The 23,149-nt window shown below is 36.4% G+C and overlaps 4 protein-coding genes across 5 annotated transcripts; 3 read left to right on the plus strand and 1 right to left on the minus strand.

Annotated features, from left to right (window-relative positions):
* Positions 1-254: 254 nt before the first annotated feature.
* Positions 255-4,620, plus strand: LOC141812081 (beta-glucosidase 12-like). The gene is made up of 13 exons (XM_074700128.1): positions 255-481; positions 621-690; positions 2,184-2,242; positions 2,337-2,412; positions 2,489-2,566; positions 2,627-2,714; positions 2,822-3,077; positions 3,358-3,473; positions 3,550-3,767; positions 3,851-3,882; positions 3,976-4,078; positions 4,153-4,261; positions 4,342-4,620. The coding sequence occupies exons 1-13, from the start codon at positions 344-346 to the stop codon at positions 4,508-4,510; spliced, it is 1,512 nt and encodes a 503-aa protein (XP_074556229.1). The 5' UTR covers positions 255-343; the 3' UTR covers positions 4,511-4,620.
* A 3,725-nt stretch (positions 4,621-8,345) lies between these two features.
* On the minus strand, positions 8,346-13,032 carry LOC141812151 (E3 ubiquitin-protein ligase RGLG2-like). The gene is made up of 12 exons (XM_074700186.1): positions 12,918-13,032; positions 12,588-12,840; positions 11,118-11,202; positions 10,506-10,646; positions 10,305-10,418; positions 10,120-10,217; positions 9,783-9,862; positions 9,589-9,694; positions 9,367-9,494; positions 9,133-9,244; positions 8,842-8,898; positions 8,346-8,619 (listed from the first exon to the last, which is right to left on the minus strand). The coding sequence occupies exons 2-12, from the start codon at positions 12,768-12,770 to the stop codon at positions 8,539-8,541; spliced, it is 1,185 nt and encodes a 394-aa protein (XP_074556287.1). The 5' UTR covers positions 12,771-12,840; positions 12,918-13,032; the 3' UTR covers positions 8,346-8,538.
* A 1,338-nt stretch (positions 13,033-14,370) lies between these two features.
* LOC141812225 (uncharacterized protein At4g14342) lies at positions 14,371-16,133 on the plus strand. 2 transcript variants are annotated; one of them, XM_074700272.1, is made up of 5 exons: positions 14,371-14,599; positions 14,867-14,974; positions 15,042-15,127; positions 15,227-15,350; positions 15,958-16,133. In XM_074700272.1, the coding sequence occupies exons 2-5, from the start codon at positions 14,963-14,965 to the stop codon at positions 16,003-16,005; spliced, it is 270 nt and encodes an 89-aa protein (XP_074556373.1). In that variant the 5' UTR covers positions 14,371-14,599; positions 14,867-14,962; the 3' UTR covers positions 16,006-16,133. The 2 variants fall into 2 exon arrangements, with proteins under 2 accessions (XP_074556373.1, XP_074556372.1); XM_074700271.1 differs by lacking the exon at positions 15,958-16,133 and having other exon boundaries at positions 15,227-15,425.
* A 2,630-nt stretch (positions 16,134-18,763) lies between these two features.
* Positions 18,764-21,905, plus strand: LOC141812186 (GPI-anchored protein LLG1-like). Its single transcript, XM_074700217.1, has 3 exons — positions 18,764-18,986; positions 19,071-19,127; positions 21,256-21,905. The coding sequence occupies exons 1-3, from the start codon at positions 18,902-18,904 to the stop codon at positions 21,621-21,623; spliced, it is 510 nt and encodes a 169-aa protein (XP_074556318.1). The 5' UTR covers positions 18,764-18,901; the 3' UTR covers positions 21,624-21,905.
* The last annotated feature ends 1,244 nt before the right edge of the window (positions 21,906-23,149 follow it).

Here is a 23,149-nt window from a genome sequence, read left to right on the forward strand (position 1 = left end):
GTCGTGACCAACTGTAATTTCTCGATTTACGTCCTCATAGATGATCGTGGGACCGCTAAACTGTAATTTCTCGATTTACTTCCTCATAGATGATCGTAAGGCCGATAAAGTGACGGAGGGCCGATCTTTTTGCATAAGAATTTCAACCAAAATACTCAAAACCAGATAAATAATTTAACTGACACCCAAAAAAAACCATGGGCCTCGATCCCACGAGTTTGACAAAACGAAGAAGAGAAGAAACGGAATAGTAGCTAGAAGCTCATGGTTTTACACTTGGACTCTGATATCCTATCCTATATTTAGCTTTACTTGCCAACTTTTCTCCATCGCCTGGATTCTCATGGCTCACGCCTTCTTCTCCACACTCCTGCTTCTGCTTCTTCTTCTTCTTCTCCCCCTCTGTCTCCCTGCGGCACTCGCTCAAAGAAGCAGTTTTCCCACTGGTTTCATCTTCGGCGCAGCCTCCTCTTCTTACCAGGTCCCTCGCCGGCCTTTAACTTCCCTTGTGTCTTCCAAATACCGATCGATGAAGCTACACAATTCCCTTAATTGTGTCTTATGAAACTCTTCGACCATAAAGAATATAATTCAAAGCTTTATGTGCTTAATGTTTACAGTTTGAAGGAGCAGCTTCAGAAGGGGGCAGAGGACCGAGTATTTGGGATACCTTCACCCACACTCACCCAGGTCTCTTTCCTTTCTCTCAATTTTTCTCTTAGAAAATTATCTTCATGCAATATCATGTTGAGTTGAGATCACCCATTGAACACGTCACTAGTCACCCAGTGTCGAAGTTGGCTTCACGGGAAGAGAGAGGAGGGTCACGAGCTCCGCGATCCTACAAGTACCAAGACAATGAGAAGGAAGGCCAGGAGTATCCTGGCTCGACCACTCCGACGTTCAAGTCAGTCACTGATCGAGAAAAAAGACAGAACTTAATTGTGAGGGTGCAACGAGTGTGTGTATGCGTACCTGGATCTGCAAAGAATGAGAGTTATATAGGTGAGGGTGAGAGAATCATAAAGATATGTCTTATCCTTAATTAAGGAGAATATCCGTATGCGGAGATCTTGTCAAAAGATCTATCCCATCCGAGTGAGGAAAGTATCTTATCATTATTATAATAGTGACAAGTCGTGTCATTCGTCATTATACTAGGTCATTATGTCGCATGAGTAGGGGAGTAGATTAGCCATCACATAATTACCTCTATCCTTCGGTGGCAGTACAATTGGCTGAGGGAGTGAGGCGAAGTCGACTGGGTGTGAAACAGGATACTGGGAGATAAGGTCCGAGTCGAGATAGGACCAGGATCGAAATATGGCCGAATGGAGCCCCGAAGTCGGAGCTTGGAATCGGGTACATACAAACCCCTAGATAGAATCGACTATCCAATCTCGAGCAGAGCCTGCTCGTCGGGTCAGGCGTCGGATCCCGATTAGAGCGGCCTTTCACCTTGCATTAGGGTGCCAGAGCTAAGCTGGAGCGGCCAAGCTGGGTGGATCTGACAGAATAGCCTAGATTCAGAGTTCGGAGTGGACGGTGGCATAAAGGCAGGGTTCTCGAAGAGATTGGGATTTGGGTCCCGACGTGATCTAGCCTTCGGGTTGGGATCATTGAGTCAGGGCGCGCGCGAGGTCAATTTTTTTGTCTGACATGTCTCACTTGGACCTTTACTTTTTTCGGAGTGAATCATACCTTCCCATAACAATATATATATATAGAGCAGCATCACTATCTTCCATTAAATAATGGCAAGCTCTTGCTCTGACACTTATGGGACACTGGCTTCCATTAAATAATGGTTTTGCATGAATCACGCATGAAGTAGACAATTCCAAGGCTTAATTATCTAATTATAAACTCACTGTTTGATCGATATAACTATCAACGCGTGTATAATATAGTTAAAATGATCGAGATGTTTATGTATAGTTCAAGTAATCATTTTAATTTAGTTTGAATGAGTGGCATTCATTCAGCATTTTTGCATAAAAGAGTTACTTTCATTCATCATCACGTTACGTGCAGCAGTAGTCATACTATTACATTAATTAGAAAAAGGCAAGGGACGACAAAGGCAAGAAAAAAAATGGACAGTGTCATTTTCTGCCATTTAAAATTTCCACAGAATCTAATATTTAATCCAAAACGTAACTATGACTGACTTTATCGAGCAGAAGCAATAACGGATAAGAGCAATGGTGATGTGGCTGTTGATTTTTATCATCGTTATAAGGTAATCATTAATCATATTAAAGATAATATATATATATATATATATATATATATATATATATATATTAACTGTATCTGTGCATGGATTGTTGCAGGAAGACATAAGGTTCTTAAAGTATATGGGGATGGATGCTTTCAGGTTCTCTATCTCATGGTCTAGAATCCTACCAAGTATGAAACCCACATTGAAATAAGCTTTTGCTAATATATAGAACTTTGAGATGAATAAAGAATTCAAAACTTTCAGATGGAAGCTTAAGTGGTGGAATCAATAGGGATGGCATAGATTTCTACAACAATCTTATCAATGATCTTCTAGCCAATGGTAATCACTAGCTATTACAATCAAGAAACTGAAACTGAAACTGAAACTGTGTTTGTGCAGATTTGCAGCCGTTTGTGACCCTGTTCCACTGGGATCTTCCTCAGAGTCTTGAATCCAAGTACTTGGGCTTCCTTAGTCCCCTTGTCGTGTAAGTTCAGATGATAGATAATTCATTCATTTAATTTTCACCTTCATTAAGAAAAAGAAGAGGAAGAAGAGACAATCACTGCTTTGTGTGATGAAAATGTATGACAGCGATGACTTCAGAGATTACGCCGAGCTGTGCTTCAGGGAATTTGGAGACCGAGTGAAGCACTGGATTACATTCAATGAGCCATGGTCATATTGCAGCACTGGGTACTCAAGTGGTGTGTTCCCTCCTAACAGATGCTCTCCCTTTGAATTTGGTAAGTGTGGAAGAGGCAACTCATCCACAGAGCCCTACCTCTGTGCCCATCATCAATTACTGGCCCATGCAACTGCTGCCAAGCTTTACAGAGACAGATATCAGGTATCCTTTGTCCTCCAAATCATATGTTTTTGTACATCTTCGTTTAGACAGCGAAAGCCGATCGAACTAAAGCCTTGAGGATTGCTAATGCCTTGCCAAGAAAAGTTCAACAGAACAAAAATGGACTATGAAAGAATAACCTATTTAGTGACTGTCTTTGTTCAGTATCTGATATAAAAGAGTCTACATCCTCTTTTGTGTTTCAATGGTTTGGACTCAATGGTTCTAGTTTCTAATCAAAATTCTTCCTGGATTAAGACTTTTTGTAATCCATTCTTAGGTATCTCAAAAGGGATTGATAGGCATAACATTAGTAAGCCACTGGTTTATGCCTTACTCCAACACCAAAGCTGATGAAGATGCAGTCTCTCGTTCTCTAGATTTCATGTTTGGATGGTGAGCTAGCTCCATCATTCATCTCTCTTTTCTTTCCTAATGATAATTATTCATGTATGAAATAATTTTATCGCAGGTTCATGGATCCCTTAACTCAAGGGGACTATCCTTTCACAATGAGAGCCCTTGTTGGTGATCGCCTTCCAAAGTTTAGCACAAAACAATCTCAACTAGTTAAATCATCATTCGATTTCATCGGACTCAATTACTATACCACATACTTTGCGGATTCCATTTCACTCTTGTCAAGAGTTAATGTTAGCTATGATTCAGATTCTCACACCCTACAAACTGGTAATGTTTCTATAAACTCAAATCAAACAAACTACAAATGCTTGAACCCATATGGTTTCATCTAACTGTATTCGATATTACAGGTATACGTAGAGGAGTTAGAATTGGCACACAGGTATATATTGTTAGTTTGAGAAAAGATGAATAAATAAAAACTTTAGGAGACAAACTATTTTTGTTATAATAAGAAGGTATGTGATCCATGTAGGCAGCCTCTAGTTGGTTGTTTATCTATCCAAGAGGGATGAGGGAGATAATTTTGTATCTCAAGAACAAATACAACAATCCACTCATCTACATCACAGAGAATGGTAGGGTTTCTATTTGATAGTTCCTAGGAAACATCATTTATTTCTTTCTTTATGTGACTTATTTTGTTCATTAGGAGTTGATGAGGAGAATAATGCATCATGGCCATTGGACAAAGCCCTACAAGATGATATGAGGATTGACTACTATAAACAACATTTACACTTTGTTGAGGAAGCTATCAGGTATGGTATTAAAACATTATTAGAGTTTATCTACTTTGACTTGAAATAGAGTTTGATATATTTTTTAATCACTTTGGCAGGGAGGGAGCTAATGTGAGAGGATACTTTGCATGGTCATTATTAGATAACTTTGAGTGGTTGAATGGCTATACAGTTCGATTCGGCATCATATATGTGGATTACAGAAATGGATTAAAGAGATACCTCAAGAGATCTGCTTCTTGGTTTCAACAATTTCTGAATAGTTAATTTTCTAAAACCTATACTAGCAATAATCATAGTAATAAAAATGTTGTTCACCTTCAAATTGTTATTCTACTAATGTAAGGTGTCTTCTCCTTTTCATGTTGCTAGAGATAATTAAGTTAAAAAACATTACTATGGAAGTACCTACTTTTTCACCTCTATTAAGATATGTGTGTGATGCTAACATCTTTCCTATGAATGCATCATATTAGTCAAAAAAATGCATAAGTAAATATTATTCATAGAGATTTATTATTGTTCCTCTAGAGAGATTGCATGCTTCTAATCTTTCACTATTCTACATATCTTTGTTTCCACTATAACTTCTTTGGTATTAATGTTCTTCATATTTGTTTCACCATTTGCTTATTTTTGTTCTATTTTTTCAATCTAATTTTGATTGGAAGTTTAGTGATTAATAGAGGTAAATTTATGAAGATATATGCCATCTAGTTTGGTGGATAACTTCTTAAATTTTGCATTGGCAACCACACCCATCTATGAACATGCTCAAAGAATCAAACTCTACAAGTTAAAGTACAAGTTAATGGTGGAAATTTATATTCAAACAATTTTAATTATGATTGTTTAAAAATTCTCAAAAGCTTATATGTTAACAAACAAATTCTTGGGAAGGAATTAATGATCTTTTATTTCCCCTTAACTATAAATTAAAGTACAAAGTTAGTGGATACCCTATTATGAGAGGGCCAAAGGGTCACCTAGCTATTTGCAATGCCCTTATGAATCTAATGAGGAGCATAAAAATCAAAGAGATAGAAGAAAGGGAAGAACATTATGTGAAAGGAAGATAGGATCGAATTCAAAGATGAAGAAGAAAGAGAAAAGAAGAGGAAAGAGGGAACACTATGGACAGGGAAGTAAGTTAGAGAGGGAGAAGACGAAAAATTAAGGATGATTATAGAGATTTAAACCTCTACATATTGGCAAAAAGTCATTCAGACCTATCTGATCACTTACAAATAAATCAAGCAACTAGTAATTCTATAAAGTATATGTTATGGACATCTTCACTAGGAGGGCAAGAAAGTCAGACCTTGTCCCACTGGGAAGGGACACGTCGGATTAAAGAGATGGATATAACCTCTCGACTCACCAGTCCTAGCTCCTTCAAGAGCGACTGACCAGCCCTCCTTGAAGCCCTACTCACCAATCTTCCTTGAAGCCTGACTCCAAGGTAACTAAGCTTTTCGAGGGTTACTGATCTACACTAGTTAGCCTTTTCGAGGGTTGACTGCTCACTCGGATACAGTCTACGATGACCTTGACACCATAACAAGTATTTATGGTTCGAGTGCAAAGGATATAATAGAGGGAAAAACTTACACAAGAATTATAATACGCTCGAAGGAAATTTTGCAGTGATTGGAGACAATGGCTTATGTCGTAGAAGATTAAAAAGTGAAATGGAGGATTCTTATTGCATTTCACTCACCTTTTATAGTCATGTCATCATGGCAAGGTAAAACATGAGTGGTTGGGATCTCGCCAGCCTTTTCATCAACTCCATCTAAGGACTATGGTAGCAATTGCTCGATGAATAGTGTATACTTATGTGGCAATTGCGGATGCTCGGGAATATGAAGCAACAAATTGAATGACTGAAGTTAAACATACACGGTAAAAATGCATTACTGGGCGGAACTTCATGCGCCAAGCTAGATGACATTCACACCATTAATGTGTAAGATAGACTGACAGGTAAGGCGGTGGATGTAACCGGGACACGTGTCGATTAAGTGCCAAGAATACAAGATGCATAAAACAACCCAAGTGGTTAACGGAAGGGAGACATGTGATGTATTCATGCCTCGTGGCTTCTCAAGCCGTATCAGCGCGAGACAAAATGTCTATCCTCTTCCAATAGTCGCTCAGCACCAGGCTTATGACCGAGTGAATATATGAACTACATCAGTCGACCTGGACATCAGTATTCAACTGTATCCTCATTTCAACGCATATACAAATATATGAGGCTCATTTTCTTACTCATGTAACTATCAAGTAACTATTAAAACTTGGTACAATCCTCACGATCAAGGAATTGCTCCTCTCCCCTAGTCGGGGAGGAATTTGTTCTATATTGGTATAGTGCTCACAACCGTGGGATCACTCTTCTCTATGGTCGGGGTAGGACTTGTCCTATTTTAGTATAAACCTTACGATTGTGGGATTGCTCTTGTCCCCAACTGGAATGGGACTTGTCCTATTTTGGAATAATCTTCACGACCATGGGATCACTTCTCTCCTTAGTCGGGGTGTAATTTACCTTATATTGGTAGAGTCCTCACAATCGCGGGATCACTCCTCTCCCTGGTCAGAATGACACTTACCCTATTTTGATACAATCCTCATGACCATGGGATCGCTCCTCTCTGGTCGGGGTGAGATTTACCCTATATTAGTACAGTCCTCATGACTGCAAGATTATTCTCTCCCCGATCGAGACGGAACTTACCCTATTCAAGTATAATTGTCACAACCATGGGATCGCTCCTCTACCTGGTTATGGTGGGATTTTTCTTATATTAGTATAGTACTCATGACCATTGGATTTTGGTCGAGACGGGACTTGCCATATTTGGGTATAATTTTCATGACCATGGGATCGCTCCTCTCCCTAGTCAAGACGAGATTTACCCTATCAAAACTTGACATTCTTATTATTATTCCTGACGACGGGATCGAGCTTCTCTCTCTAGTCCAGATTGAATGAATATTATAGTATTTTTGACCTTCCCTTGGAATTCTCTGCATTCTTTGTATTATCCTCACGATCGAGAAATTGAGATCCTCTCCCCGGTGGGGTAGAATCAGACTTCTAGTATTCCAGACATTCTTATTATTGTGCCTAGTTGCGGGATTGAACTCCCCTCCCTGGTCCGCATTCTTAGTATTATCCTCATGACTAAGGGATTGATCTCCTCCGACCGGGGCAGGATTCGACTTCTGATATTTCAAACATTCTTATTATTGTTCTTGGCCATGGGATTGAGCTCCGCTTCCTGGTTCGAGCTAAGTGAAAGTTATGATATTCTAGGCTTTCTTATGGTATTCTTGGCCTTTCCTTGGAATTATTGGCATTCTTAGTATTGTCATTACGATCGAGGGATCATTGTTCTTGGCCACGGGATTGAGCTCCTTTTCCTGGTCCAAGCTAAGTGAAAGTTATGATATTCTAGGTTTTCTTATGGTATTCTTGGCCTTCCCTTGAAATTCTTGGCATTCTTAGTATTGTCATTACGATCGAGGGATCGAGCTCCTTTGCTCGTCAGGCAAGGAGAGGAGAAATTTTTACCTCAATTGGTCTTACATTCGATGTGTGTACCCTAATCCTATAAATTTTTACGTCGATTGGTCTTACATCGAATGTAAGACCAATGTAGGATTCGGGAAATTGCCCAAATTGTTGTATCTTGGGCAATTTTTACCTCAGTTGGTCTTACATTGGATGTGTGTACCCTAATCCTAGGATACAATAATTTAACCACGATAGCAATCAATCATTGATTGTTTATAGTGAACTAAACTATACCTTAACGCTATCAACCAGAATATAAGAGAAAGAAGATAGGTGAGCAGAGAGACCGTGGAGGAGAAATTATTCATGGCTCATCTGTTGCCCAAGTAAGAGCCTCAATTTTTAAACTCAAAACCCAAACACATGCAATTAACCTGAGTAATAGCCATTAATCGTCTGGACTGCAAACCATTAATATGTCTCTTTTAAGTTGTAGGCACGAAAAACGTTGGCATAAATGTTCAGTCAGACGAACTGTGTTAATATCATCTAATTAAAATCAGAAGGAACAGTGTGTTCAGAGTTGATTGCACAACTGAAATCATAATTATAAGCTTAGTGTTTTGCAAATACAAGAACAAGCAGGATTTACACCCCAGTACTTCAGACAAACTCTTAAAAGCTTGTACCCAATCACCAGGCAACAGCAGAAGCAAAGCAAAGAACCATTTGGTTTAAAGCATTCCTTAACCAAAACACTTTCTGAACATTAATAAAGTCTAATCCTTGTATTTATAGGATTCGAGCAAATTGGGCAAAGCTTCATGTCGTTTCCGCAGTCGTAACAAACCTGTGTAAGCAGACATGGTTGATTAGAAATGGTGGAAAGATGTGGATGTTTGCTCAAGAGAGCCCTTAGCTTTTAGAACTAGATCCAGCATTTGAAAAAATTAGATAGAAACACACACTCCTGTTATGCTATCTAAGCTCGCTACGAATTGCAGATAGATTTTGATCGGATGAATTGTAAATGTTTGGAGTGTCAAACGGGAAAACTGTAAGGTAGATTTACCTGATGCCCGCACCCGAAAGCTAGGTTCTTGGTTTGGTTGGAACATACACCACAGATCTGAAATTGAAACAGACAAAAAATGGTAGGTATTGGAGCATTTGTTGGAAGAATAAAGCAAACTAACCTTGACTTTTTAGCTTCTCTAAGTAATTGTTTATAGATTTACTACTTGATACTCAGAATAGAATAGTAGTATGTTCGAAAAAAAAGGAAGTTACCTTGTCAAAAGCACCTCCTCTTAACTAATTAACTCATGCAAGAACCAAAAGGAGATAACGTAATATAAGTGACCTTTTTATCATTGACGGGAGAAGCTGAAGAAACTGCACGGCGTTTTGAGGTTGGACCGCGACCATTAATTGGAGGTGGAAGGCATTTCCTTGCCGGAATTCCTCTGCGTTTGCTGTGAAGCAAGAAAAAACAAATCTGAATTAGCTCGTTATAAAAAGAAGAAAACAAATGTAATAGAAAAGGTCTGCCAATTCATGAACTCAGGTTTGTGATAGAATAATGAAGGACCATTACCCCAGAAGTTGGAGATCTAGCGTGGCCTTATATTGTGAAGGAATTTCCATCAAAGCCGACAGCGCAAACTCTGCCTCCTTTTTATTGCTGGCTATGTTTTTTGACATGATTTCAGTAAAATTGACAAACTGCAAGCAGAAATGTGTTGAGCAAGTTTTTCAGTACTAATGTAACATGTTAAACTAGAAACATTAATGTAAATATGAAAGCTCAATCTATGACCTGGAAATTATCAAATGATCGAGAAGGTATGTTATCATCAAACTGTTGCATCATGTCCCAAGGACCATCACCGACTCCAACAAGAACAATTGAGAGTGGATAATCACTATAGTACACAACACAAATCAAAAGAGGGAATCAAAATATAGCATTCCGAGTACAATCTTCCTAGTCTGGTGGCTGCCAGTAGTTACCTAGCTTTAACAATAGACTTTATAGTATCTCTCTCTTGTGAGCTTAACTGGCCGCTACGCATGTTAACCGCACGTGTTACCTGGAAAAGAATTGAAAAAGAAGGATTAGATCGGAATAAGAATCAAAATACAGAAACAAAATGCATGACACCAGAACAGACTGTGTTTAAAAGAATAAAAACTTCAAGCACAGGCTCATTAAGCACAATTAAGATTTGTAAAAAAATTACTGAAGAGAGCAAATGGAGTCGAAAGGATCAAAATACATCTTGCGAAAATGTCAAATTGTTTGAGATAGTAATTGTTTGAGATAGTAGATGCATGTTTGATAATTAACCTGGCCATCTGCTATAATGAGGAGAACATGATACTGGCCGCCAGTTTGATCTACAATGCTTATTGCTGTTTCAATTATTGGAGCAAAAGACGTTGGACCTGTGATATGGCAATTTCATAGTTAATTAACTTGGAAATCGGAGGATGATCTGCAAATTTACCATCCTAGAAAAGATCAGTAACTACCAGCTAGCCTAAGATGTGGAACTATTTCTCTATATCTTTGAAGTGCTTCCTCGAAACCATTACATGGGCGGTTATCTGGAAAAAAACTGAACACCTCCTGATCATGTGTAGTTGCTGCAATAAAAGGTAGCTTAAACATTCTAACAGAAATCAGATAGCTCTCCAAGCTGAATAAGCATAGTAGAAAGGGAGTTAACTAACCGTCTCCAAATCCAAAGCAAGGAATAAGGTTATCCTCATCAAATGCAGAAAGTGTCCTCCCAATGATTGATATTGCTTGTTCATAAGGGTTCGGAGAACAATCCATGTCATGCAAACTTCGGCGATTGAAAGAAACCTTACCTTATAAAATTATAGCATTGCATTAAAAATTTTAAAGTTTAAAGGTTCACTGGTAAAACTATTTTATGTACTTCGTTAAGTTTGCTTGCTAATTCATGTTAGTTCATGAGGATTTAAGTATGACTAACTCTTATATACTTCTTAGTATGCTTGCACACAACCAGGAAATACCTTGCAACTCAGATAGACACCCAAAGACTGGATTAACAATAGTATGATAAAAACAGATTAACTGTTCAACAGCATTACAAGAATAAAAAATGCAATATTTAATATAAGATGCAGAGTGTGGAATTTCATCAAGCTACTAAATTCCAAATAATTGATTTAGGCTATATAATTCCTTGTTTGCAACCAATTTTTGAGGATAAGATAATTGTTAAGAAACTTATTTCTTCCTAAAATTAGTGGCATTGCTAAACTGTATCGAACTGACAAGAATGGTAAAGGCATTTAAGAGTACAAGCAAACCTGCCCACTCATTGCTCTTTGTAAAATCAATACCGACTATCAGATTAGAAGATTCAAGCCCAGCATTTGAAAGAGCTTCAGTAACCTGCATTATTACAAAGGTGGAATGACTTGAGTATTGCCAAGAAAAACCATTTAATAGACAAAAGAAAATTTGTATAAGTTAATTTAGGTTTCATAATAGTTTTTTAATATAAGTATACTGATTGGATAAGGTTAGTATGACAACTGTTTCCAAATGTTTGCTTAACAATGGCTTCTTATATCAAGCAGTGCTTTGAGAAGCATACTCAATTTGGCTTGAGCTAAACTTAGCAAACATGTCAAGTCATATTTGTCCCAACTATTTAAAGTCGGCTATAGAGATTTTATTCCTCCAATGAGCTCGATGCAAGGCTGTATCACTATTAATATTTGAATCAATTAAATTAAATTTATTGCATTCACTAAATTTCTTTGATTACCCTGTACCTCCTAAATCTTCTACTCTAATCAATCAAACTCCTCTACAGATAAAACCTATTAGTCGATTTTAAACATGGCCAACTTTAAACAACAAAGCATAGGTGAATTGAGTCTAGGCAGCCACATTTTGAGTAGATCCAGGTGTTCTATTAATTCATAGAGATCAATCTATTCCTCTTGATCAATATGCTCGGCTCACTAATCCTTGAATTGTTGTTGCCTATAAGAAGCCAAGGAGATAAAGTTTAGGTAAGAAGTCCAGCAAAATAGTAAATATTGGGGTTACAATTATTGCAAGTAATCAACCAATAAAGAATTAGGACTAACAAACAATGCCATATGCAATCATACTCCCGAACATAATCTCCATGCCCTTACAATAATATAGCATCACATTACATCACAGCTATCACATGATCAGCCACATTGGTATTTCATATGGCAATGAGTGCATCATTATTCTAAGTTCAGTGAGATGCACAAGCATGAGTAGATTTAGGAAAAGTAAAACAAGCACACAGGAGATGCTACTTAGTTGAGCAAGGATTTTCTTATCCACAGACACAGTGACATTGCGATTCAGTGAAACTAACAGTATCACTACACATGTAATAAGCACCCATGTGATACCCTTTATGTTTCAGTAATGAGTACGATGTGGTATCACCAATTCACCGCTATCATGTTAACATATTTTTTCAATTTATTTATAGGAATCGTGACTTATTAACTGACCAATACCAGTGCTACGTGATTCATTTGCTAGTCACAGGCACATGGTATCACCTGATTACCTCTACATATCAACTAATGTATTCAAAAATTCAAACCCATGGATATATGATAATACTCTCATAAACCTAAATTTAAGTATTTGAGTTAGGCATATACAAATTTCATCCCTTCTATGCTAAGAAAATCGCCATGCACAAGCAATTTGGCTACTATCATGAAAAAAAGGAAAGCTTCAGACCAATTTAAATGGATAAAAAAAAAAGTATTCGCCTGTTCAACAGAGTTGTAATCATCGCCTATTCTTGAATACTTCATCTTCAACCTTTCTGTTGCTTTGGGCTTCTCATGACTCTCTGCGTATGCCGAGTACCTCGAAGTGCTCGGCGTTGTCCTGGAAACGTACTCGAGCGAACGGTGGCTACTGTCCCTCGACTTCGACGATAGGGCTCCCATGACAAAAGTTGAAGCATCAGATATATCGGTGAGAATCGTACACCCAACTCTCTTTCTTCATCAAATCACTCTGTTGATAATCAAAGACACAAATCAGTCGATCATACAACATTCGACAAGAAGAAAATCTGTCGATCCAAATCGAACCTTTCTCACTAACACACACAATAAAACTGCAAAAAGAAAAGATGAAAAGAATCGATCGGAACCAGCGGAGAGATTAAAGAAGCCGACGAATTGAATGATTGTCCTTGCCTCGATTAGGACGGCGAAGACGAGCGAAAGAAAAAAACTGGAAGAAATCGAGCGGCGATCCATTTGCGGCCTGCGAGGAAGTTTCCTTGCTAGCCGAATTGGTGTTTACAGAATCGTTACGCATACTTCCACCCCCAATCAACTGGCTTTAGTTCTCACAATACTGGTGGGTCCGGAGTTCTTCATTGTCGCGCCATTATTGCTGGTATTCTTTTCTTAAAAGTGCTCATATTTTTTATTTTCTCCGAACACCTTTTTATAAATTAGCCCTTAAATACAGTAACTAAACGTCACTAAAACTTAATTTAATATATAAAAAATATTTGGACTAAAGCGAATGATGCAATGCAATACTATTGATATAACAGTCATTTTGGATTAGATCCACTAGATTGACTCATCCCATGAAGTAATTTACATGAATTAGATTGAAATTTTATCAATACATTTTAAGATGAATTCAAATGGATTAATTCATCTAGACTCGCGACCCATGTGTGTTGATCTGCAACGAACTTGAGTTGACCTGCAGATTGAGAAAATTTATTTATTTATTTTAAATTTTAAAATTAAAATAGAAAACTTAATAAATTAGTAATTTTGATTCATTTAAATTATAATTTAAATTTAAAAATTTCAATTTAATCAATTTAAATTATAATTCAAAATTAAAATTTTTAAAATTTTTTAATTTTTAATAGATCCGTGGGTTGATCTATCTAATCTGCGATCCCCTTGAGTTATGTTAGGTTAGAGATTTTTTAATCCGTTAAGGTGATAGATTGGCCCACCCTATTTCATATGATATGATGGATTTATTATAGGTTGACTTGTCCTGTCTTGGATTGATCGATTTGACAGTTCTATCAATAATAGGTTTAGCATGTTGGCGATAATATTAAATAAAAAGTGAATAGCACAGTTGGGCTATGCTGTCTGGAAACTTGGAGACGGGAAACGGGGAAACGGAAACGGGAAACGGCAATAGTTGAAGTTTTCAGATTTTGGAAACGCCGACCCTTTTATTCCTCTTCCTCGGCCGATCCCTCTTCCAAACCGTCGCTCCTCTCCATGCCTCTGGATTCGAGGGGTAATTCGTAAAGAAATTTACCCTAATTAAATGTTAAATCCCAACCTACTTACATAGTTAATTAGATTAGTCCTAATAAGTCTATTAGGAAGCCCAATTGAGACCCAATTAGCTTTAGTTTCATGCAATTAAAGAGTAATTGATTAAATGAGTTAAAGGTTAATGGGTAAAAAGGGTTAATGGGTTAAAGGCTAAAGGGGTATAGGATTTGAACCCGTTAAGGAAAGCCTAAACCCTAAAAGCCGGCTACGCTTTTCTTCTTCTCCCCAAAATTCGCGATTCTTTCCCGCAGCCACCCCTGTTTCCTCTTCTTCGCTCCGATCGTGCGACGCGGAGGGGCTGGCAGCTGGAGCCGGCGACGGGGAAGCTACCGGAGGTCCCAGATCTTCGATCGTGTGGTTGCTTGATTGCCAGAGGTGGCGCGATCGGCTGTTAGGACGGCGGCGATCGGCGCGACAAACCGAGCAAGGAAGGCCAGATTCGGGTAAGTTTGATCGGTTCTAAAGCTTTGAGTTTCGGAAATTGGGATTGAACCTCAAATATCTCTTCGTACGCCCTCTTCGCTTCGGGCTTTCCGCCGGAGTGATTCTCGGACCAGATCCCGTTTCTGGTAAGTTTCTCCGTGGAAACGTTTCCCCCCGTTTCGGAAACGGGGACGTCGGTGTAAATGCCGTTTCCAGACAGCATAGCAGTTGGGATGGTAAATTAAACGGGTACTTTACATAAACAGAATTATGTCAATCTTCTACAGATACTGAATTAAAAATACCCTGAGAGAAACCCTAGTCTCGAAGCCTTCATTTCGCCGGCCGGTCTCCGCCTCCTCCCTCGACGACGACGGTGGAAAATGGATTTAAAGGTGCAATAATATTGATCGTCCCCCCTGTTTTTCTATTAGTAAAGATCTCATCGAACTGTCTACACAGGCAAGCGACAGATTCAACATCAATTCTCAGCTAGAGCATCTTCAAGCTAAATATGTTGGAACAGGGCATGCGGACTTGAATAGATTGTAAGCTCCCAAATCTTACTTGCAAAATTGCTATCTATTCGTCATATAAAAATTGAATACATAAAAATAACTCAAATATATCTTTCTTATGTGTTTCAGTGAATGGGCTGTGAATATCCAACGCGACAGTTATGCATCATACATTGGCCACTACCCTATCTTGGCATATTTCTCTGTTGCTGAAAATGAATCCATTGGAAGACAACGCTACAATTTTATGCAAGTGAGGCTAGATCCTGCATCTTCATCTATTATTTATATTATTAGTCAGCTACCCATTTAAGTTCAATAGAAGTTAGTTTTGCATAAATGCATGATATCATTTACTTTTGCCTTTTGTTGATGAATAAGTGAAACGAATGAATTTTTTTTTTATCATAGATTTTTGTTTTGTTTTCTTTCTTTATATTAATTATGTATGTGTCCATCACAGATGTGTGTTGTAGAGGGAAAATGATGGTGTCCTTTTACCTGTAATATATGAAATTGATGTAAGTGTGCTGTCAGTAAACAAGGAGTTGAACTTCTCTCAAAACTTATAGATTTGATTAGGTTGATGGCTGTAGTTAGAAAACATTACCCTGCATATGTGTGCAGCTGATTGGCTTGAGAGAACAAGCAGATATTACCTTTCTTAATAATAACTATCCTTTTAGTCCTCTGATTTTGCCCATCAGAAAAACCTGTTGAATACACATGCCAAGCTAGATCCACTAGTTCTTTGTGTTTTTAGAACAGTGCATTTAAAGTGCAGTAATTTGGGCTTCTTTGTCATTTGTATTCCTTTGCAACAAGATGATTACAGCAAGATAACGTGTCTCTTGTTGCAGAAAATGCTGCTGCCTTGTGGTCTTCCTCCAGAGAGAGAAGAAGATTGAAGTCGAGTGTTACTTGTGGCTTCCTTGTAGTTTTATTTCTACTGCTGTGCTACTGTATGCGTGTTGAACTGAGATCTTCTGTAATGGATTTGAAGCTTTCTGGCTACAAATGGTAAACGCTTGTTTAACTAGAGGTTCAAACAATCGATCCGTTTATTGATCGAATGTATGAAACTTGTGTGGCTTTAAGTTCACTCTCAAACATAGAACATATAATGGGTTTTCTTTGTTTGGTTACGAGAAACAGGAATGTTAAAAAGGGCGCAGTTAGCTCAAAAGCTTGTAGTTGTAATCTTATTGCATGCAGCAGTCAGTTTAGACGTTCAGCATCTTTTGATTGTGTTTCCCATTTGAAGTAAATATGTCGTAGTTGGGAAACGAATCATAGGTGCCTGGGTGACAACCTGGATGTCCTACCACGACACCATTGTCCCGGGGACGCTTTAGAGTCTCTTAAGCTTCTATGATATGCATCTTTTGAGGTCAATCTAACAAGTCCATCATCTTAACTTGAGTCGAGTCAACCGGCACAATTAACCATTTATCAAACTTAAAACTACTCACTTAACATGCTTTAGAAACATTAAAACCCACGAGAGACTAACAAGATCAATAGTCCTAGGTCACATGAGTCACAACATTTATTTATTATAAGCTATCGAAGCCTAGTAGAATTACATCCAAGGGGTAAAGAATATCAAAGATGTAAAATATATATTATAGCTTCCTTGCACTCTTCGTTCATGTTAAATTTTTAAAGTTTTAGACGTATCAAAGTCATCAATGAGTTGATTGATGGGCCTAGATAAGTTAATTTTAGTCTAAATTAAACTTTATTTAGTATGTTCCTTTCACTCTTTTGAGTCTTAGTATTCAAAAACTTTTGATTCAAGACCACTATCAATTTAGAAAAATTATTTATTTAATCTTTTTTACTTTTAAAAATCTGGACTTATACACCTCTAATTTATTCTAAAACAACGCCATTAGTTTCCTTGCATTCTCTTGATATTTTATAATGCCAAAAGGTTAGGATTTTAGAAGTATTTAAGTCTTCAATGAGTTTTGATCAAGACTTATTGATGACTTAAATATCTTTAAAATTTTGAAACTTTGGTATTGACAAGTTTAGGAGAGTGCAAGGAAATTATTGGTATTATCCTAAAGTAAATGTCTACGTCCAGATATGCCAATATGTTAAAAAAAAAGAAGGTTGAATTTTTTAAATTATTTTTTTCACTAATAAGGGTTATGAATCAAGAGTTTTTGAGCATGATGAGACTTAAAGAGTGAAAGAAAACTATTGGATAAAGTGTAGACTGAAATTGACTTATCTAGATATATCAATAAGTTTTGACTAAAATTCACGGATGACTTAAATGCTTCTAAAATTTTAAAATTTTAGTATGAATAAGATTAGGAGAGTACAAAAAAAAGCTATTGGTGTTGTTGTCCTAGAATAAATCATGTGTTTAAATCTAAATATGACACTGTGCCAAAAGTAAAGAAGATTGAATTTTTTAAATAATTTTGCTAAATTGATAAAGGTCATGAATCAAAAGTTTTGAGCATAATGAGACTGAAGAGAGTGAAAGGAATCTATTTGATAAAATTTAGAATAATACTAACTTATGTAAGTCCATCAATGAATTTTGGATAAATTTCATTAATGGTTTAGATGCTTATGAAAATTTAAAATTTGAGCATGGAAAAGATTAGAAGAGTGAAAGAAAGTTATTGGTATTGTCCTAAAATAAATTAAAAGTATTTAAGTCTAGAGGACACTTTTTAAAAAATAAAGAAGGTTAAATTTTTTAAATAATTTCTCTAAATAAATAGGGGTGGTGTTTTTTAGCATGATTAAACTTAGGAGAATATAAGGATTCTATTTGACCAAATCTCTTGATATTCCATTTTTGGATCCTAAGATAGTAGTGATGTTCTGACGAAAATAATATCAAAGTGGCGATGCTTTGATTAAAACAACACTGAGATGATGATGTTTTGACGAAATCAACATCAAAGTTGTGATGTTTTGACTAAAATAGTATTAAAATAATAATATTTTGACGAAATCAATACTAAGATAGTGATGATTTACTTTGAAGAAATTAACATTAAAGTGATGATGTTTATTAAAGTTCTAAAATAAAAAATGAATAAATTTAGGACATAATAAACTTAATGATGTATGTTTAAAAAAATTAATTTTTTTAGGCCATTAATAACTTTTTAATGGAATATTAAATTTTTTTTCAATTTGATTCGGTTCAATTTATTTCGATTTAAATAATTTTTTTTATTTTAAGAATTAAGTACGTTTTTTATTAAAAATTAAAAATTAAGTGTCGTCCTGAAAGACAGAAAAGCATGCTCTTACAGGCAAGAAGAGTTCGTTCAATGAAAGCTCGAAGTTTCCAGCGAGATTCCAGCTATCACTAAATCTCAGTCGTCGGATCGTTTGGCTGAACTGAGCCTCAACTTTCTCGGCCGTTCGATCACGCTCGAATAAAATAACAAAAGGCCCGACGGGACACAGCTTGAAACCATTAGCGAGATTGCCTGTCACTCCTCAACCACCATTCCCAAATTATGAACTTCTAATTGGACCGTTTCTGCGGGTCCCAGAAAGTCTTTTAGTTTTGCCCAATGAAAAGTGAGCACAATGGAAGCTTCTGCATTGAGTGAGGCAGGCGATTAATAGTATCACGCCTCTTTTAATAACGTGCATTTACGCTCTCTCTCTCTCTCTCCTTCATCCGCGTTTCGCTTCAGGAACCGACGCGGTGGCCGAGCTCCGACTTCGTGGTCGCCATTTTCTCCTCCCGTCGAGAATCCGCTTCTTCTCTCTCTGTCCGTCCCGGAGGTTGACGGCGGCGCGGAGGGATAAGCCACGATGGGCTTGAATGCCAAGTTTTTCTTGCTGTCGGCTGTTTTTGCGGCGTTTGCGCGATTGGCTTCTGCTTCTGGCTTCATTTCAGGTGCTCCGGGGTTTGAGTTTTCATTTTTAGGTCAAATTTCGTCTGCATTTTTCGAGCTACCAATCGATTGGCATTTTGGTTCAGATGATGTGTTCGTATCTCATGGATCTGGCATGCGGAGCTTGCTGCAGGCAAAGACTAGTAAGATTTACTCCATTTTACCTTTTTTTTCCTTTCCTAACAATTGATCTAGTTGACGTACTATTATTTGCACTTTAGATGCAATTTGTGATAGATTTTTTAGCAAGAACTTCTGTCCTATTCTTGGATTTACTAGTTCATCTTCCAGGGGTGAGATCGATTGGCGTTAAATTAAGCCAAATAGGGTGGATGTTCAAATTGTATTGAACAATAACAGGAACATAAGGGAGTAAGGAATTATGAAAATTCGGCTCTGTTATTGTTCTTTTTGTCTTTACTGCCTGACAAATTTTATATACTTTGATATGTGGCTGTGGCTAGTAAGGATCTAGATTTACTAACAAATGTTTGCATATAAACAAAGAGCGTCTTGTATTTTCCTTCTTTCAAATTCAACTTACATTTTCCTTGTTATGCCAGTCTAATAGGCAGGGTTTGAGTGTAAATAGTATGCTTATCCTGCTTCCAAAATGACTCTTTTGAAGGTGTGTCCTTCCATTGCATGTATTCTGGATGTATTATAGATCTTTTGATTTATTTCCGTTGATTATTAGAAATTGACTAGTACCTCAAACAAACTGAGCATTAACAGTTGGACTGTGAATGGACAAATATCTATTTGTGCCTGGTAAACATATGGCCAAAAGACCTTGACCATCCATCGTGGTCCTATTTTTGGATATCACTCTCCATGCACCCTCTTAAGAAAGAAACATCAACTCTCCATTGCATGTATTCTTGATGTATTATAGATCTTTTGATTTTTTTTTCTGCTGATTATTAGAAATTGACTTGTACCTCAAACAAACTTAGCATTAACAGTTGGGCTGTGAATGGACAAATATCTCTTTGTGCCTGGTGAACATATGGCCAAAAGACCTTGACCATCCACCACCTTGTTGATTTTTTTCCATCAGCTCAACTGACCTCATCCCACCATCAACTTCCTCCTGAGTCAAAATATAAATGATCAAATTAGTTGAAAGAGCCAAAAGGGGCACACCTTACTCAGACATTCATTTTGTAGAGACCTTTAGTTGTATTAATTCGCTCTCTGTGAGCATCTTTCCACTGAGATCTAAAGCAGGTTCAGTGCTCTCTCTATGTGCATCATTCCATGGACATCTTAAGGTGTATCAATTCTCTCTCCGTCCGTGTATATCATTCTGCAAACATACAAGTTGAATATATTAGTTAGGAGTGAGTCTCTATAATATATTTCGAATTAGCTTGTGTGGGAGTGTTAGCCGGTTATGTGTTAATATGTAAAGGATTATTTGTAATATTCCCTATTCATCAATAATATGTAAAGATAGAGAATCTATCTATAGGGTTCCTTGAGGAGAAGATTTATTTATTTTTTCACAACATATTCTTTGTGAATGGAATAGTTATTCCTATGGACAACAAAACATGTAATCAAGAAGCATAGTTAAACTAGCTTCCACGGATGTGTTGTAGTGGTAAAACACTGAGAGAAACTACTAAGAGGATCAAGATTCGAATCTCACTAAGGACGAATAGAGGTCAGTTTCTGAGTGTGCATAAGTTGCGCTTCGATTTTACCCGGTAGACGAATCGGGGGTAGGTCGTTGTATCTTGATAGGTAAGCTGAATTTTACTCAAGTTTTTTTTAAAAAAATGCATTGAAGAAATATATGATTGAGTGATAACAAAGTATCTTTCCATGAATTGAATATAGGATATATTAAAATTTGATAATGAAAGAACTTGTATATTTCTTACTATTTTACAATAGCGGATAATTCAAAGCCGAGTTTTGTAAATTAGGGTTGCTTGCAAAGTTATAGTATGGAATGCTAAGAAGGTATGAAGCCATCATATGCATGAATATTAGCATGTAAACACAAGCTCGGATAGATATGAAATATCATCTAGGTAGACACACTAGGTCGGAACTTTCACAAAACAAAATCTGCATTTGATCACGTTGCTGACATTGGAAGATTAGTAACATTAGCTCAATTTAAATGGTATGAGTTCATCGTAGAAAACAGGAATCGTTGTAATAAACAGTGAAGTCGTGTAGACCTATTTTGTTCCTTTGCAGTTCCCATCTGACCTAATCATGAACTTGTAGATTAACTCATCTTATGGAACTCTGCAGGTTGTCCTGTGAACTTTGAATTCATGAACTACACAATCATTACTAACCGGTGCAAGGGCCCGAGGTACCCGGCTGATCAATGCTGTGGAGCTTTCAAGGATTTTGCTTGCCCATATGCTGCTGAAATAAATGATATGACGAATGATTGTGCATCGACCATGTTCAGTTACATCAACCTCTATGGTAAGTACCCGCCAGGATTGTTCTCCAGCGAATGCCGAGAAGGAAAGCTGGGCCTTGCGTGCAACGCCGCTGCTCCACAGTCGTCACAGGATGATTCAAGTTCATCTCCTGGCAACATGAACCAGAGCCTCATTTCTGCTGTCTTCCTTGTGTGTGTTGCTGTTCTAGGTGTTCTATTTTCTTAATCGAAGAAGTTGTAAATGTCTGCCCCTCTGAGTTCTGGGTAGTTTGTTTGAATTGATTGAAGAACTAGTGAAATTGGTTGTAGGATTCTGATCACCAAGTGGGATTAATGTTCATATGAAGTGTTGGTGGAATCCATAATTCTCGAATGAATTCAAGTTTGATAAAGTTCCAAGATTGTAGTAGACTAAACGGCAGCCTCTGTTGATTGAATTTAAGAACATTATGTAATAAATTTTTGTATTGACATTTAAAAATATGTATTAGATTGTTTTTTTTTTTAATTTCGAAGGCACATTGGTATTTGCTGTTGTATGTTAGGTTTTTGTAAGATGTAATTTACTGATAACAAATTCATTTGTATTTTTAGTGTTCATGATTGTCATATATTCTAACATGATGTAGTGATTAGTAGAATAGTATTATATAAAAAAAATACATATTCATTTTAAAATAAAACCGTTTTTTAAGATATTATTATTTTTAATTCAAATTTCCTCTGATTAATTTTTAAAATAGATGATTTTATTTCTGATTTATTTATAAATTTAAATTTAGTATATAATTTATGCATATTTAAAATTGATAAGATATCATAGATACATTCATACTAGGAATGCACCCAAAGTGGAAGATTTATCATAGATTTTCAATACTCTCGCCCATACCTAAACATCTCAACTCTTTCAAAAAAAAAAACACTATTTTGATAGCTTTTCGATATTTATATTTTAAAAAACTAAAGATATAAATGTATTTTAAGAAGTATAAAGTAGGTAGTAGATCCGGGTCAGATTTGAATCAGACTTGGCCCGTAACAAGGTCAATAGGTCAGGTATCCGTTGATCCGGTTGTCGGGCCAGAAAAATAACCCATAATAACCATCAATTCAGTGGAGTTTTTTATAGTAAAAATTTATTTAAAAAACTTTGTTACTGAGATTTTAGAATACTGAGTCTCTTAGATAAAAGTTTAATATCAGTTAGATAACTAATTAATAATTTTCTTTTATTATATTGCTATTCTTAATAATCGAAAGAAAAATAAAAAATAAATAATTTTTTTCAACTAACGCTTTAGTTTATGCTAGAGAAAAGGAGCAAAAGCAATTTTGATCATTGGGGGAGAGGCAATTTTTTTATTTTTAATGATTGAAATTATTTGATTTTTTTTATCAATAATTACAATTCTGTCAATTAATTATTTAATAACTAATCAATAGTTTTCTTTTACTATATTACTATTCTTAATAATTAAGAAAAGTAAAAAAGTAAATAATTTCTTTCAACTATGTAATAGTTTGTTTATGCTAGAGAAAAGGAGCAAAAATAATTTTGATTATTGGGAGAGAGGAAGTTTTTTTATTTTTAACAATTGAGATTGTTTGATCATTTTTTTGATCAATAGTTATAATTTAGTATTCAATATTCTTCAAATTTTTATAAATTATCATTTTCACACCATCTTTTCTACTCTCATCTTTTAATTTCAAAATCTCGATTATTTTCAAATTCAATTCTTCAATTAT

Source organism: Curcuma longa, chromosome 18 (genome assembly GCF_044706935.1).
Source record: "Curcuma longa cultivar G26 ecotype Majalengka, Jawa Barat chromosome 18, ITB_CL_G26_1.1, whole genome shotgun sequence".
Taxonomy (NCBI): Eukaryota; Viridiplantae; Streptophyta; class Magnoliopsida; order Zingiberales; family Zingiberaceae; genus Curcuma; species Curcuma longa.